The following is a 17,595-nucleotide window of genomic DNA, read 5'->3' as shown; positions in this document are numbered from 1 at the left end:
GTTACTATGGGGTAAGATTGCTACAGCCAAAGATCATCTCCAAAGCCACTCCAATCATTCTGTCTTTATTTTCATCTCACATGAAATATGCTTATTTGTGTAAATTTTCTCCTTCACTAGATTGTGAAGTAGTTCAGAGTGGGAGCAATCCTCTCTCTTTCTCCCACTAAGGAACACAGTAACCCAAACATAATAGGTACTGACAGGTGTTTGTTTTGAATTGAACTGAATCCTCATCTAGCTTCTGGGGTCTGCATATGTATGCACATATTCATAGTAGACATTTATAAATATCCATAGAAGTATATATTTGTTTGAAAAACATTTCAATCACATAAAAGAATGTGACATATATAAGCAAGAAAGAACAATGAAACAAGCACCCATGGACCTAAACCCCAGTTGATGAAACAGGAAGTTGCCAATACCTTTGAGGTCTTCTGTTGAACAAGATACTTTTGAACAGTTAACAAGCTTCTGAAATTTCAATCAGAATGCTGATATTCAACCATTGATTGGCTGGATCATTCATTCATTTGTCAAACGTGTCAGAGTCGATGTTGACGGGGTGGCTATTTCTACTGTTGGAGTGAAGTGAGTCAAAAGTGACATAAGCTGCCCCTAGAGGGGTATAGATTGCCTTCGCCACTTGCCGTCCTACCCCAGCTGGGCCCTCCGAAGCCAGCGTGGTTTCGGCGTGCGGACGCTTTAGGGAGAAACTACGCGTCCCGACAGTCCGCGGGGCGAGTGGGCGGAGCCGGGCCGGGGGCGGGGGCCGGGGGCCGAGCGTGAGGGGGCATTGTGTCGGGAGCTCGGAGCTGCTTGAGGTGCTCGCGCTGCGAGCGCTGTGCTTGGAGGCAGTGGGTAGGAAGTGTCAGTGGTGGCCAGGGCCCGGGTGGGAGATTGAGTCGGAGGAACCACGCGCCCGCTGTCCGTGATCACTGGCAGGGAGCGGCGTGCCAGCGGAACAATATGCAGATAGGCGCCCCGCGCCCTGACGACCCCTCCAGAGGAAAAGAGGCCAGAGCGGCACTGGGGCGGCGGGGAGCATGAAGGAGGCTGCGGGGCGGCTCGGCTCCAGGCGCGGCTAGGGAGCGGTGCGTGCGGCACAGTCGCCGGGGCGCAGCAGAGGGCGGGGAGCCCGGCAGGTCGCGCCAGCGGGCGGCAGCCTGTCGCCCAGAGCTGTTCTGATTTCTGACGCGGACGCCAGGGGCCCGGAGCAACCCCCGACCCCAGCGTGCTGCCAACATGGGCAACGCGGGGAGTATGGATTCGCAGCAGACCGATTTCAGGGCGCACAACGTGCCTTTGAAGCTGCCGATGCCGGAACCAGGTGAACTGGAAGAACGGTTTGCCATCGTGCTGGTGAGTGCGCGGCGGCGACGGTCGGGCGCGGGGCTCCGGGCCGGGCATCGCAGCTGAACCCCCCACCCCCTCCCCTTCTCCCCGCGCCGGGAGCGAGTTTTCTGTCCCAAGGAGGAGGCGCCCACCTTCCCCATTGTGGCCTCCCCCTCCTCACTCCTCTCTGTTCCCGTTTACAGCCGTGCTCAGCCCCTCTCGGGGTCCCGGGCTGGGGCCGAGGGCTGGGGCCGGCTGCCTGGCCATTCCCGAACCCATTGTCTGGCGGGAGAGGCACCTCGCAGCGTGTGTACCCTGGAGGTGCGTCGCGGGCGTGAAGGAAAGGTGGCGCGGGCCCGAGAGGAGGGGATAGCGAGCCGCTGAGGCTTTTTGTTTAAAATAAAACCCCGCAAGCTCCTGCGGACCATCCCGCGGGCGCCCAGCCCCGGGCCTGCAGGGTCCGGGGCCGAGGGGTGCGTGTCGCCCGCCGCCGGCAGCGCGCAGGGCGGTGAGCGAAGGCGAACTTGGAGGCGGAGAGGAGCTTCTCTGAAACGGAGAAGGAAACCCGCAGCAGTGCGGCGTCTGGGTCCCTTAGCGAGAGGGGGGCATCTGAAACCGAAGCGAGAGAGCAGCTTCCCCTCGGTGCGTTCCTTTTGGTCTTACATCTTAAACCACAAAAATGTGCTGTTTTGCGGGGACGTGTTGCGAGCTGCTGTAACTCAGGGGCGACCCCTCCCCTCTCATACCCAGACAAGTTCCGGGCTCCCTTCCGAAATCCGCTTCTCCTAGTTTACAGCTTCTCAAATCCAAGACTGAAGACTCCCTCTTTTCTCCCTGGACCAAGTTTCTGGGCTCCTCCCTGCCAGAGCTTGTCAGTGCTGTGAGCTCAAGAGGGTGTGGTGGCCTTCCCCTCGCTCCAGCTAGAATCTGTACTGCAGTTGGTCCCCAGACTTTGATTTTTAGTGTCCCAGCCTCTTTTGAGGGATGTTGAGAGAGAATCAGGCAAGATCAAACGCGTTACTATTCCGCACACTTACTTGTACTTTTCCCTTTTCCTAGTTCGTTACCTCCAAACTCAACAAGGCTGGGAAGAAAGTGGAACTTGTGCTCAAGGCAGCCACATTTTGGATTTGCATGAGGGTTTTTGACATGTAACTTCACAACCTTGGGAAAGGACCAGAGTCTGAACACTGACTGGGACATTTAAGCTGTCTTTCTTCAGGCCTGGTTTGATATGGGGAATAATGCTCTGAATGGCAGGTTAGCTTTGTGCTCTTTGAGAGAACAGACGCCATAAGCGTGTTCACGCCACCGGAAAAGTGGTGTGGCAGTGGGGAGAAAAATGAGTCTGCTTGTCTTGCTTTGAATCTACCGTGATCTCTCACAGCTGCTCCCACCTTGTGCAAGATGGGACACTCTGAAATAAAACAGCAATAGGCTTAATTACTTCTCAAGGCAGTCTGGGCGCATATATGTCTTTCCAGAGACAAACCTTTTATTCAAAATCCCCTTCCTACCGGACACATGGTTCTCACCCCCAGCTCTGGGTTTTCTGTCTTTCCATCCAGGCTGTGGTGCTGTGTGTGTGTAGAGGGGGCAGTGACACTAGAAAACCAGATATCAGTAATTCAATTAAGTTCTGCTCAACTGGGATAGTATGTTTTGCATGAGCTCTTAGTTACCCTGCTGATTAATAACACATGGTATGAATGAATCTTTAGAAAAACAATGTTTTGTCATTAACATGGTTGATTTTTGTTACAGTTACGTCCAGCAGTCACAAATTTAGTATGTAGACATTTATGATTCTACATCATAAGCTCCTTGGGGCAGTGGTTGGTGGTTGTGCCTACTTTTACTCTGCTTACATATAATTAGGGGATGTGGTTCCTTTTGTAATTATTTACAATATTGTAAGCCCATCAGAACAAACAAACAAACAACACACAAAAAACACCAGGCTGGCCTTCTCTGAATAGAGACAAAGCTTTTGAGAAAGCTTGAGCTTGGAGGCTCTCTTGTTCGGGATGTACTCAACTCTTGGAAATGGTATTTAATGTAACTCTCCTTAGTCAGCTGCAGCTGCTCTTTGAAAACCCATTGAGTACAAGAGGAATTAAAAGGATTCTATAGATTGATAGAAGTTCAGAGTTACAGTGATTTCTCTTCTGGTCAATTTTTTGAAGTTGTGTATGTGATGTTCTCAACTTTGCTTTTCTTCATGAATTGCTTAAGAAATCAGCCCAAACCATTTAATTCTAGAGATCAAGCTTGAAGGACAAATTTTAGATTGGCAAGTTTTTAAGTATGTATGTGGAGAAATTTTCTACCCTGAGACAGTTGGGATTATTTTGGCATTATTGATCCCAGTGTTTTTTTTTAAATGCTTACCCGAGGATATGTTTATTGATTTTAGAGAGAGAGGGGGGGTGGTGAGGGGGAGAGATGGAGACTGAGAGAAATATCTGAGAGGTACATGGATTGGTTGCCTCCTGCACCTGTCCTGCACCTGCTCCTTTGGGTATGGAGACTCCACGATGTGACTGTGTGCTCTGACCAAGTGTCACACCTGCAACCTTTGGGTGTTGGGGATGACACTCCAACCAGCTGAGCTACCTGGTCAGGACCTAGCTTTATTTTCCTATATGATCTTTATCAGGTATGTGTTTTAGGAGGAAAACCAGATAGTAATACTGTACAGAAATTATACAAGCCCCCTCATTGTAAGTATGGTTTATATCAATAGTTAATCAGCCATCTCAGGCATGAAAAAAAGTTCCTCCCACTCCCAAGCTCTAGAATATTGAAAGCATTGGGGAAGAGTAAATACAAATAAAAATGACAGAGGTCCATCTATTTCTGCAAAACTTAGGAGAGAGCAAACTGACTCAATGGCTGTTCAATGGCTGTTCCCCCAATCCCCTTCAGTGTATGTGAGTTAAATTGTGTAGATCTAAAAAAAGTAGTGGGTATGAGTTGAAAGGTGAGTGGAGAGGTGAACTTTTAAAAACAATAGTTTTTTTAATAGGAAAAAATGAGATTTTAAAATAGATTTAAATATTTTGTGTTAACTAAACTTTCTATAGTGACTAGTAAAAAATTGATCAAACTCTTAGAAGCTTAATCCTCCTAAGGAGATTCTCCTCCTAGTCCTGTTACTGAACTTGTCTTCCGCATTGTTATAATAATAGTTATAAAACTTATATTTAAGGGAAAAGATTGCTGACTCCTTACATACATTTAAAACTATTTGCATCCTTGTACTTAGCTTTTAGTTAGAGCTATAAGTGATATGTCTTTGTCTGTGCATGTGTGTGATGTTTCTATTGCATTCTTTGATGGAAGTATTTCATAAATTAGAAATTCAGTCATCTACTTCAATTTTTGTTCTTTTAGTATGTATATGTTTTATGTACTTTACAGGTAACATTGGGCTCTCATGTTTATAATATCTGTGTGGCTTTCCACTATAAAACACACTCTAATTGTTGGGAACACACATGGACACTCAGTTACTCCCATGTCCTTTATTTTTAAAAATGACACTCTGAAGGTGATTTTTGGATGGTCTTTGTCCAAGAATACCTCCTTCTATGTAAGACATCCCTAATATTCAGTAATTTTTGGCTTGCAGTCACTGTCCCCCAGTGCCTTTGTGAACACCCTCTCCCAGCTGCTAGATTTCTGTGATATCAAGTATCAGGCTGCTCAGCCAGCAGATTGAAAAAGATTAGGAAGTGATGGTTTAGGGCAGTATTATCTTATGTTTGATACCCGGAACTACTTCATTATGTAATTAATTTGAGTCAGTTTCCTTTTCTTCCTTCCTCTTTCCCTCCCCTCCCCCCCCCCTTCTCTCTTCCTTCTCCTCCTTCTTCCTCTGCTTGCTCTGAGGTTGAACGTGGTCATTTTGCTTTAGGAAGAAGTGGGATCATTTTCTGAGTACCTCCTATAAGTATACCCTGTGCTTACATGTTCTCATTTAATCCTCACAGTAACTCCAGCTATCAGCAACATTAGAGTTGAGGAAATAAAAATTACTTAAATTGCCTGAAGTCACAGACTGGCCATTCCAAGATTTTAACCCAGGTTTGGATCGTTGTACCCCTCTCTTATGTTATACTTCCTTGGGGCTAGAACTGGGAAGGAAAAAAAGAAGGGGAGCTGGAACTAGCAGTAAAGCTATTTAAAAAAAAAACCCACCTAAATCTGGTAAATGCAAGTTTCAGACTGTATAAAATTGGCAGACATTTCTTAGAAGTGACTAAAGTGATGTACACTTGATGTTTCTCTTCACATTTTGGCATCTTTGCTGTGCTGTTCTTGGGGTTAATACTGATTTGCTCTCAGACTGTGCTCTTCAGTTTTTTCCTAACCATTCAGACTAGAACTGCCGTGGTGAGGAAGTGTAGGTTTTCCACATTGGAGGGAAGAGGCAATATGTCAGGGCAGTGTGTGCACTCCAAATGTAATCACTTGTGAAAGGGACAAGGAAGGTCAAGTTTTACCATTTACATTTATTTCCCTCTGCAAGGTGTTGTTCCCTCTCAACCTCTTCCAAACAGCGCTCTTGCCATGAAGTCTGCTGAGCAGATGGGTGGGTAGCAGTGAAGTGAGGCCATCATCAGATGCAGGCTGATTTGTTTCTTCACACCCTTTCTCCTCTTGTGAGAGAGGGAGGGAGAGAGATGGGGGGTGGGGCTGGCGTGTTGTCACTTAGAGCCATTACAGTCTCATTCTAGGCAATAACCCCCTAGCTGTTTTGTTCTCAACTGTAGAAATGTGTGCTTAGGACTGTGCTTGTTATCATTATCTGGGTCTATTTCCCACCCCTGCCTCCCACCATATCCATATATGTAGGTGTCTAGGATAGAAGCTGATCAAAGGCTGTATACTCTGAATGTAAATATTTGGCTCTAGTGAGGCTGGCAGCAGCAAAAACTGATGAAATCTGGGGGAGCAAAGGTATGCATGCCCTGAAGTCCTGAAGTGATAAGAATTGCTTGTACCTGTCGCCTCTCATTTAGCAAACAGCATTGGCCTGGGAGGCAGCAGACCTGGTTTCTAGAATTATATTAGCTGTACCATCTTGAGCAACTTAAACTCTTTCCTCTGGTCCTTGATTTTCCTCCTCTGTAAATAGGAACAAAATCTGACATGACTGTTAGGATAGTCATGAGGTTTTTAAAAACCATAGCACTTGAAAGTGTAAAATTTCCAGAACATAGAGTATTATGATCCATTGGCTGATGTCATATGTTGAGTAACTTTTGTGTAGTCAAGTGTGTAGCTGTATTCTGTGTGGTCTAGAGGGTAGAGTCTTCAGGGTTGGTGACTGAAAATCTCATAGACCTATTTTAACATTTAGGTCGTCAAAAATGAATAGTTATTCTCTGAGTTGCTCAGGCAGAAGCTGTATGAAAAATACTGATGCTTGGAAGGTCTTTCTAAATGCAAGACATAGCTAGTACATCATTGGCTTGAATGGTGCTTCCTGGAGATGAATCTTCCACCTGCAAGGTTCTAGACATAGCAACTGAGAGTGGGGAAGGGTCTTGTAGGTTCCTCCTGGGCTCAAAAAAGAAAATAAGTACAGACTCATGCATGATCTGGAAATCCATCTCACTTTACAGAAACTGTTGCCTGAAGGGCTTGGACTCACTGAAAAGTGCTCTTCTGTCCATTCTTAGGTCTTGGGGAATAAGGACAAGGTGAAGTGGGCTCTCTGGTCCTCATATTTAAACAAGTAACAGATGTTAAAAGTGGCTAATAAAAGAAGCACTGATTCCAGATGATTGTCTCTCTTTTGCAAGATGGTGCTGGTATCTGGGATTTTCTTAAGAACAGTTTATAAAAGAACAAACTGTAATTGCTGAGGGAGGCGGGTGGGGTACCAGCTGTGTAGCTGCTTGGCAGATGCCCCCTTGCAGAATGGCTGTTCCACTCTACAGCAGGTGATGTATCCCTCACGTGGAGTACGTCCGCAGGCTTATGGGTCATGGTGTCTGTGGAGAGGCTCCATGAGCCTTCTTGGCTTTCACCTGCTTGAATGCTGGCTACAAAGATAACTCGCCTCTTGTCTTTCCTTGAAGATGGTGCCTGTTAATACTGCAGGGTGATCTTCTCCCCTCCCCAGTCACCCCATCCTCTTCTCTAGAATCCTCCCTTTAGCAGAATACCAAGGACTATGTTGTTTCTAACAGATATGACATAATTTGGAAGAAATGTCTAAGGAAGGGCTGGTCAGCTGGAGAGCTGCCTCCCAGGTGTGGGCCAAGATGGCTGGGAATCCATTCCTCAGGAAATACCAGGTTCCTACTTGAAGGTATAGTGGTATTTGATGTAGACAGATAGAAGTGTACTTTCTTTTCAGTCTTAAAAAACAAACATGAGCCCTGTCTGGTGTGGGTCAGTGGATTGAGCATCAACCTGCAGACGGAAAGGTTGCTGCTTCGATTCCGAGTCAGGGCACATGTCTGGATTGTGGACCGGGTCTCCAGTCCAGGCCTGTGATAGGCAACCAATTGATGTTTGTCCTGCACATTGATGTTTCTCTCCCTCTCTTTCTCCCTCCTTTCCCTTCTCTCTAAAAATAAATAAATAAAATATTAGAAAAACCAAACCAAACCACACATGACTATTGGCATCAGAGCTCACAGGTAGGGTACCTTATCACAAACTTCTTACCATGTGTAGGACATACCAAAGGTGTTCCCCCCTCATCATATCGTCACTGTTCTTGTGTGGTGTGCAACTGACTTCATTGACTTATTTCACATGTAACCTTAGTCCACCCTCTTTGCTGAACAAGCTTTTTTTACAGTTGTAAGCCCCTGTATGTGCTGCCACAGAGCTGAAAGACCTGAGGTGTTTAGACCCTGCTATCTCCAGGGGTAATCTCTCTGACTGCCTTCTGCGTGGTAGACGGTGCCAATGGCCTGCTTTATAAAAACTTGTTGGCTTTGGGAAAGTGTCAAATTGTTCATGTTTTTGGCCCTGTGACTGGTATCATTCCTTATCTATCTCAGGTCCTGCCTGAGTTGAGGATTTGCTTAGGAAACTGACTTTTTCCTTGTCTCCACCCTCTCCCAACCGAGGAAATTTGGCTGAACACTATTTAAGGTAGAAAAATGAAGGGACTGACAAGCTAAAACCATGATTCACAAGGTGACTGCATAGTGACATCACCTGGGAGCCTCAAAAAATACGGATGCCCAGGCCCACGACCTGAGATTCTGATGAGTTCGTCTGCGGTGTGACCTGAGCCTCGGGGATTTTACCAGCTCCTTAGGAATCCGAATGTGCAGCCTTGGTTGAGGGCCACTGTGCTAGAGGCGTGGGTCTTCCCCTTTCCCTGCTTCCCCCAAACACCAAACCAAAGCTCAAACCACAGTGAAAGCAGCAGATGAGTGAGGTAGAAAGGAATTAGGAGATACTGTAAAATTTGGAGAAATTAGGCAAAGTGGAGAAAGTTAAACAACAAAACTAAAGATGTTTGATTCAACCAAAACCACCAATGTGAGAAATACAGAGGAAATGGATCAAAGCCTGTTGAATGTTAGAGACTTACTTAAGAAATGACTGTCAAATGATCATAATGGAAATTTGCTGAGAGAGTTCTATTATAACTAAAGAGTGAACAGTGACTCTGAGGTGTACCCCTGGACTACAACACTCAGTAAATCTATTGTGTTTTTGCTCAGGCCTGTATTCTTCAGCCTAATTGTTTGTTGGTTCAATGCAGGCCTTTTGCTTTGATCTCTGGTTTTACCACTTACGAAGACTTGGTGAGCTTGGCTTCCTGGAGTGAAATTCAAATACACTTGTGAAATGTAAACAACATTCGTTTATTAAGAATTCTATAATCAAGGCAAATTGGCATGCTTATGTAAGCAATTAGCTCAGAGAACAGAACGATAAATAGGATGCTAGGTCAAGAATGAGCTGATTATTCTCAATTCAAGACTCTAGTTATTCCTTTAATATTATAATACAAACAAATACACATTCCTCTTATTCATAATATTTAGCACTTGTGGTTTGGGGTTGGAGGACAACATGCGTGGTTTTCTGAACTGAGAGGGTAGAAGAAATTATTGTTTCATTTTCATCTAGAAGTATGTGTCTTTCAAAGAAATGTAGGTGATTTCTTTGACCAAACAAAACTTTCTAATAATTGGGACTAGTGTGAGAGAAGGTATGGATTTAGATGGGAATTAAAGAAAAATAATGGAGTTTTACTTTTGTGGGGAAGGTAAAGATGATGACTTTTTTACATTGGCAGGAAGATGGAAAATAATCCCATCTGCCTTCTCTGAATAATGTTGTTGTTATTCTTTATACAGAGGAAACACTAGTATAACTCATAGCAGAAGTTGGGTAGAACATGGTTTGATTTGTACCATGGCAACACAGTTTGTGCAGCATGGTGAGTTCCGTCCGGCCAAATGTCTCACTAGTGAATGCTGGGGGACCTTAATGCAAAGGCTGTGAATCAGATGAGTAGCTTTATAGGTTAGTTTCAATTTTGGCCCCTTCAGCCTCCAATATGTTCAGACTTATGGTTTTTCCAAGGAAATATTGCCTGCTTAGTGATATTGGGGTATCTTGTCTAATCAGGATTCTTTATCCCCAAGGACTTCTGCCTGGTGAACCTAGGTAGCCAATTCAGTCCACATGACTCGGGACCAGGACACTAAGTTTGGAACTGGTGATCCTCCAGGCCTTACTACAGAATCATTGTTTTATTGGCAACTAATCAGGACATCCAGATGTGAACCTAGTGTGATCCTTTAGGACTGTGTGGCCTCCTGGGGCTGTGGACCCATTTCGCTTGCCAGTGTCCTGCCTGTCTAGTGTCCTTTCACAGGAAAATTTTTGGGTCTTAGTGTTGGCTTTTCCGAAGATATTTGTTACAAGGCTTAGAAATCTCTGTATCGTCTGTGAATTTACCAGATCTCAATCCTCAATTAATGGAGTGATGCTTTAACATTAGACATCTATATTTTTGTTATTTCACCAATAATTATCAGAAATTCCAAGGGTTGGCTTCCTTTGATTTTTTTCTGTTGATAATGGAGAAATTTAAAGATTCTTTTTTGGTTGTCCTTTAGGATGATAAAGAATTGTTCTTTAATCATCCTTTAAATGAAACTTTGTATTGAAGAATAGTATAAAAAAGGAAATGAATCCACTTTATTAAGTGTACAGCTCGGTGGGTTTTCACAAACAACACACTGTTGTCACCAGCCCCTCCAAGAGGAGTGAGAATCTGCTTTCCCGTTTTTCTTCAAACCCGGTTTGACTTGGCCCTTTGCCTCCCCAGCCACAGTCGTTCACCTGAACTTACTTTCCTAGTGGCTAGATGTACATGGAGAAGAGCAGACCGCAGGATTGTGCCTTGTGGTCTGATTCTAAATGGCTCTAACCATGAGGTTTCCACCACTTCCTTTGAGAGGTCTCCTCTGTCCAAGTAGGTCTGACCATTAGACATACTGACATTGTAGCATTTTCCTGTTGCTTTTAGTTGTATCATCACTAACCCTAATGGTATTTGTGTGTCTGTTGTATCTGTTCTTCATAATATGGAGAAGAGGACATTTTGATTTGTGTTCCTAGAGTAAATCATGAATGCTGAGGAATTTCCACAATGAAGATAACCATTTGCCCTGGCCTGTTTGGCTGAGTTGGTTGGGCGTTGTCTTGCAAGCTGAAAGGTTGTAGGTTCGATTCCAGGTCAGGCCACATGCAAGCAGGTCTGGTTTCCAGATCAGAGTGTGCGCAGGAGGCAACTGATCTATGTTTCTCTCTCATATCAATGTTTTTCTCCCCCTTTTCCCCCTCTGCATTCCCTTCTCTCTGCAATCAGTAAAAGAAATTAAAAAAAAAAAAAAAGAAAATGAGCATTTGCAGTTTGGGCTTCAATACTTGGAATTATACACTTGCAGATACAAGTTTTACTTATTTACTCAAGCCTAAGTTTTGGCCTTTAGTTTTTGCTATCTTTCTTGATGCTCCTTTTGAAATATTAAAAGGTGTAAGATCGTGAATTTCATCTTCTGGTTCAGTTTTCCCATCAAGGCCCTCTTACATTGTTTTAGACATTGATCCAGTTTGAGAGGTGCTTTGTCCACGTTTGTTGTTAATGGTTTACCTTCCATACTGTCCTCTGTGACTCCTGGTCTCTCCCAGCCTTCTCATCGAAGCCTGCTGCTGTTTGGCCAGACCCACCTCCTCTTCTGTTTCCTTCCTTGACCCAGACTTGGAGAGTTTGTTTTCTCTCTCTCCACAGAACAGGCTTGTACTTTCCCTCCGTATGTCTTTTCTCAAGTGACTCTTTCTGCTTATGAAAAATAATAGCCAACCTTCAGGGCTTTTATGAAATCCCACCTCTTCCAAATGTCCTTGTAGTCAAATCTACATCAGCTTGGGGGAGATGGGATAAACAACTCTCCTCACTTTGATCTGTTTATAGTATGAATAGTATGCATTATTTCTCTTACTCATGAGACCCTTGACTAAATATCACCCTGTGTGAGGTGTTACTGTAAAATAAGGGGATGCTTTTATGTGTTGCTTTGTAGTCACTTATTATACTCTTAGCCACCTGTTTATGTCCATGTTTTATTTGGTAGTTCACATTGTGGGCTCCTGGAAGACAAGGATTGTATCTTACAGTCCTGGCACTTCCCCTTATCTAGCACAGTGCTTGGACCAGGGGAGGGTCTTTGCAGAAAATGACTGACTTGGTTAGAGAATGGTGCCCACTGACAACATGGCCAGGAACTGAGTAGCTGTCCGAGAACCTACTTAACTGACCACACTGGGCTGACTGTGGACTGCACATAATTGGCCTTTGTGTTGAAATGAAATTTTGTCACAGATTCTTACTCATCTTGGTATTCCCCAAACCACTTGACTGTAGTAGGTGCCCAAGAATACTAAGTATTCAGAGATAATAAGTTGGCATCATGCTTCACCTGATTCTTTATAGGAAAAGGGTGAATTAGGAGAAGAGGAGTGGGGCAGTTGGAATGACCAAGGGCAACCAGTAGTTTTTCACTGTCACTAAGCCAGATCAGTATGTCATGAGGTACTGGCATCAGTGAGTAGTAGCACAGAGCTTGCTTTCTTTCTTTTAAAAAAATTATTTATTTTTTACAGAGGGGGAAGGGAGGGAAAAAGAGGGGGGAGGGAGAGAAACATTGATACGAAAGAGAGACATTGATTGATTGCTGTAGTGACCTTTTGCTTTGCAGGATGACACCCAACCAGATGAGCCACACCAGTCAGGGCAGAACAGGACTTTCTTAATGTAAAATGTCCTTCAGGATACTTTTAAATTTGGACTGAGGCAGGTTTAAGTGAGCAACATTCCTTGTTTTGGCATTTTAGTGCTTTGCTCTTTGCAAAGCCTTTCAAATGATCATCTTTAAGAGTTCTTAATAAATGAGGTAAATAGGACATGAGGGTATGTGGCTTGAGGTTATATAGGAAGGCAGTGAAGTTGGTGAGTCAGTCCTAGGTCTTCTGCACTGAAACTGCTGGGGCATGTCACTGTAAAACACAGTAATGTATATGTGCTCCTTCATGTTCTGTCCTTCTTTATATGCATTATCTCTGATGTTCTTGGCAACCCTTGGAGGGAGCTGTTACCTTCCTTTTCCTAATGAGACAGGGGGCTCAGGGTGAAAAAGCGGCCACTACCAAATGATGGAGGTAAGATTTGAATCCAGGTGCTCTGCTGAGACAATCGGCCTCTTTCTACTGTATTAATTACACTGTATATTTTCTGAGTAAGCTATAAGGTGTCATTAAATGTATGCTTCTTGTTCTTTGCATACTCTCTGGACTAAATTCATTAATTCACACACTAGGTGTACTTTGGATGAGTCCAGCATTGATGCAGTTGTAGATACACTAAGCTCCAAAGGTTCAGAAAGAAGGTGCCCTTTCTGTATTTTGAGTGTTGAGAAAAAAGTTTCCTCAGAAAGTAGAGAAATGCCAGCTTGGCCCCAACCACTGCTATACTCCCCTCTTTATATATATATAAATATATATATTTCTATGTATAAATAAATTGATAGTGCTGTTATAGTTGTCCCATTTTTTTCCTCCCCTTTATTCCCTTCTACTTTGCACCCTCCCTCACCAGCATTCCCCCCCTTAGTTCATGTCCATGGGTCATACATATTAGTTCTTTGACTTCTCCATTTCCCATACTATTCTTAACCTCCCCCTGTTGATTTTGTACCTACCATTTATGCTTCTTATTCCCTGTACCTTTTTCCCCATTCTCCCTACTCCCTGCTGATAACCCTCCAAGTGATCTCCATTTCTGTGATTCTCTTACTATTTTAGTTGTTTGCTTAGTTTGTTTTGTTTTTTTTTTTAGGTTCTGTTGTTGATGTTGTGAGTTTGTTATTTTATTCATATTTTTGATCATCTTTTTCTTAGATAAGTCCATTTAACATTTCATATAATAAGGTCTTGGTGATGATGAACTCCTTTAACTTTACCTTTTCTGGGAAGCACTTTATCTACCCTCCCATTCTAAATGATATCTTTGCTGGATAAAGTCATCTTGGATGTAGGGCTTTGCCTTTCATGACTTGGAATACTTTCCAGCCCCTTCTAGCCTATAAGATTTCTTTTGAAAAATCAGCTGCTTAGTCTTATGGGCACTGCTTTGTAGGTAACTCTCTCCTTTCCTCTTGTTGCTTTTGTGATTCTCTCCTTATCTTTAATCTTTGGGTAATGTGATTATGATGGGCCTTGGTGTATGCTTCATTGGATCCAACTTCTTTGGGACTCTGGGATTCCTGGACTTCCTGGAAGTCTGTTTCCTTTGCCAGATTGGGGAAGTTCTTCATTATTTTTTCAAATACGTTTTCCATTTCTTGTTCTTCTTCCTCTCCTTCTGGCACTTCTATGATTCGGATGTTGGAATATTTAAAGTTGTCCTGTAGTGTTCCTAAGCCTCTCCTCATTTTTTTGGATCTTGTCTCTTCATTCTGTTTTAGTTGAATGTTTATTTCTTCCTTCTGCTTCACATTGTTGATTTGAGTCCTGGTTTCTTTCCCTTCACTGTTAGTTCCCTGTATGTTTTTCTTTATTTCACCTTATGTAGTCTTCACTTTTTCCTCTATTTTGTGACCATACCCAACCATTTCTGTGAGCATCCTGATTATCAGTGTTTTGAACTCTGCATCTGATAGGTTGGCTATCTCTTCTGGGCTTAGTTCTGTTTTTGGAGTTTTGATCTGATTTTTCATTGGGGCCATATTTCTTTGTCTCAGCACAGCTGTACATAGTAAGGGGTGGAGCCTTAGGTGTTCACCAGGGTGGGGCAACCCATGTTATTGGGTTGTGTTGCTCTGTGTGGGGGTGGGGTCCGAGAGGAAACAGTGGCACTTACTCTGCTCTTGGCTTCCTTTCGGTCATTCCCTCAGCTTTCAGTCACTTCCCCCACTGCTCACAAGCAAATTGGGCCTATCTGGTGCTGATTCCCAGGTGGGTGAGTTTGTGTACATTCTAGGACCCTGTGGGTCTCTCTGACAAACTCTCCTGTGAGGCTGGGAGTTTCTCCCACTGCTGCCTCAACCCTCACAGGTGTTTTCAGTCAGGTTTTGAGGCTTTATTTCCTTGCACTGGAAACCTGGGTTGTGTGGTCTATCTTGCTCCTCAGTTGTTCCTCACAGTTTATCTGCACACGAATATGGAACCACCTGGTCCACCAGCCAATGCCTTGCCCTGCCAGCCACCACCTTGCCCCAAGTCCTCTCTGCTCTGGCTGCCTATCTCCACCTCCTCTACAGGTCTGAATTAATGTTTCTTTTTTAACTCCTTGGTTGTCAGACTTCCTTGCAGTTTGATTTTCTAGCAATTCTGGGTATTTTTTTGTTTTTAAATTTGTTGTTGTCCTTCTTTTGGTTGTGTGAGGAGGCAAAGTGTATCTACCTATGTCTCCATCTTGGCCGGAAGTCTTGTTGTTCCACTTATTTATGCATTCCTTTGTTTGATTCTTGTGGGTGCCCTGACCAGGATTGAACCCACAACCTTGGTGTATGGGGATGACCCTCTAACCAACTGAGCTACTGGGCCAGGGCAAGAGACCATCCTTTGTATTCTACATTGTTCAGTTTTGTCACTGCTTTAAAGCATTTACCACTGCTTTAAAAGGGCTTCTGCTTTAATCAGACCACCCAAAACTATTTATTGAGTACTTACTATGTTCCAGGAATTATTGTAGGCACTGAAGGATGAGGTGCTGCATGCGGCTGACCAACCATTTGCCCTCAGGGTGTTTACCGTCTAGTGCTGCATGAGGGCATTGGGGGAGCCATGCACAAACAGGGTACACAGATACATAAGTGCACCTGTTCCAATGCTGCAAAGAGTTATGAGAATAATCTAGAATAATGTGAGGCGGTGCCCTCTTGGTTAAGATCTGAATGATGGGGAGCAGGCAGCCAGTGTGTAGAGATCAGGTAGGAGCCCTTAAGCAGAATGAGTATTCATTTGTTTCTCCTCTGCTGGCTCAGAATGGGGTTCCATTGAGCCTGGAGCAAATGGAGGGAATAGCACCTTCAATATGCCTGGGTGGAAGTGAGGAGTGTATTTCTTTTGTTATGATGGAGCCCCTTCTACTAAGTGGCTTTGTGCAGTCACAATTCTGGCACTTATGAAATTCAAATGATTTCTAAAAAATCCTTGCAGTCTTGTCACTGTTCTAGAGCCAAGGGACATACAGTTTGAGAAGGGAGTATTTGATTTGTATGGACAGTGCTCTTGTAAGTAAAGGTACTCTGAAGGTACACCAGTATTTGGAATGGCCCATTTTATGTGCTTGAAGCCATAGGTTTCTGGGTCTGGCAAGCTAGAGGGAAATTTCTTTTTTTACTTTGCCTTGCTACTCGCATGTTGCTCACACTTTAAAAAAAATTTATGTCAAGGCGAATGGAATTGGAGAGTATTATGCTAAGTGAAATAAGTCAGGCTATGAAAGACAAATACTATATGATCTCACCTGTAAGTGGAACCCAATGAACAAAACAAATGAGCAAAAGAGAACCAGAGACAAGGAAACATGGAACACACTGACAGTGACCAGAGGGTGTCAGGGAGGGCGATAAGGCAGAAAAGAAGGGGAAGGGCCTAGTTAAAGAACATGTATAAATGACCTATCGACATGGATGACAGGGTGGGGATTGACTCTTGGGGGAGGTGTGGGGGGGAAGGGGAGAGCAGCGGGAGAAAATTGGGATAACTGTAATGGAGCAACAAAATAAAGTAAAAATTATATCAAGGGCATATAATAGGCTTTCGTTTTTTTTTTTTTTCTGAAGTTAAAAATAAAAGTAGTGTATAGTTAAGATTATCCCTAAAATTCCTTAAGTTGCCCATAAAAGTACAGTAAGCACAGTTCAGTGAGCACTTCCACAACCCCAGAAGGCAATTCTTATGCAGGTTAAAGTTTGAAACCTCTGAGCCTGACAAGGAGAGGCCAGGACAGAACAGTCCGCATGCCGCTCTCTGGGCACTAAGGCTGTTCTGCCTGTCCCTGTCCACTGTCTGGCAGTGACTGGAAAATGGGTGGAGAATTCCAACATCTTGCTTGCCTATAAGTTTACTCCATTCAGTATACCTTGAGCCTTTAAATACATGAGTGGACTTGTTTCCTGTGAAGATTTTAAGGCAGCCTTCAAGTTAAATGTGGGTTTGGTGCATGTGCAGCAATAATAACAACATAGTCACTGCTTGTACATTTCTTTAATCACTTTAGCAAACATGAAAGGTAGCTCTGGATACCTGAAGGGTACGAATCATCTGTTTCATATATGAGAAACTCAGGATTACAGCTGTTAAGGGACTTCCCCAGGGACACACATTTCTAGTAGGAGTTGGGGCTGAAAATCAACATTGTTGATTGTAAAGCTGTGCTCCTAACATACTGTTTGGAGTGTCATTTACAAAATATAAGCATGATAAATATAATATAATGGTTCATAGTAAATGGAAAGTCCTGTAAGTGTAAGCTCAATATCTTTTCAGCCTGTATTAATTTGGTTGATATATACCCAGAACCAGTAACAACTATATAGTCATCAGAAAAAAAATTAAAGATAAAATAAGAACTGGATGAATAAGCCATTGTCCACTGTTGAAATAGTAAAGGCCAAATAAGCTTGTGATCAAATTGGCTTTTTTCTAGTAACAATTGTCCTCTGAAAGCTTTCTGAAGGCTCTCTTTCAGAC

At 43.6% G+C, this 17,595-nt stretch overlaps 1 protein-coding gene across 5 annotated transcripts in view; it reads left to right on the top strand.

Annotated features, from left to right (window-relative positions):
* The first annotated feature begins 804 nt into the window (after positions 1-804).
* FMNL2 (formin like 2) overlaps positions 805-17,595 on the top strand; it is a 303,140-nt gene continuing 286,349 nt past the window's right edge. For 3 of the 5 annotated variants that reach the window (XM_028510862.2, XM_036023472.1, XM_036023473.1), the window contains exon 1: positions 1,249-1,365. In XM_028510862.2, coding sequence (XP_028366663.1) covers positions 1,249-1,365 — 117 coding nt within the window. Of the gene's footprint in view, positions 1,366-17,595 lie in introns of all 5 variants that reach the window. The other 2 variants (XM_036023474.1, XM_028510859.2) reach the window with 2 other exon arrangements.

Source organism: Phyllostomus discolor, chromosome 4 (assembly GCF_004126475.2).
Source record: "Phyllostomus discolor isolate MPI-MPIP mPhyDis1 chromosome 4, mPhyDis1.pri.v3, whole genome shotgun sequence".
In the NCBI taxonomy this organism is placed as follows: domain Eukaryota; kingdom Metazoa; phylum Chordata; class Mammalia; order Chiroptera; family Phyllostomidae; genus Phyllostomus; species Phyllostomus discolor.
The sequence above is the reverse complement of the archived record's forward strand: the minus strand, read 5'-3'. Positions and strand labels throughout refer to the sequence as shown.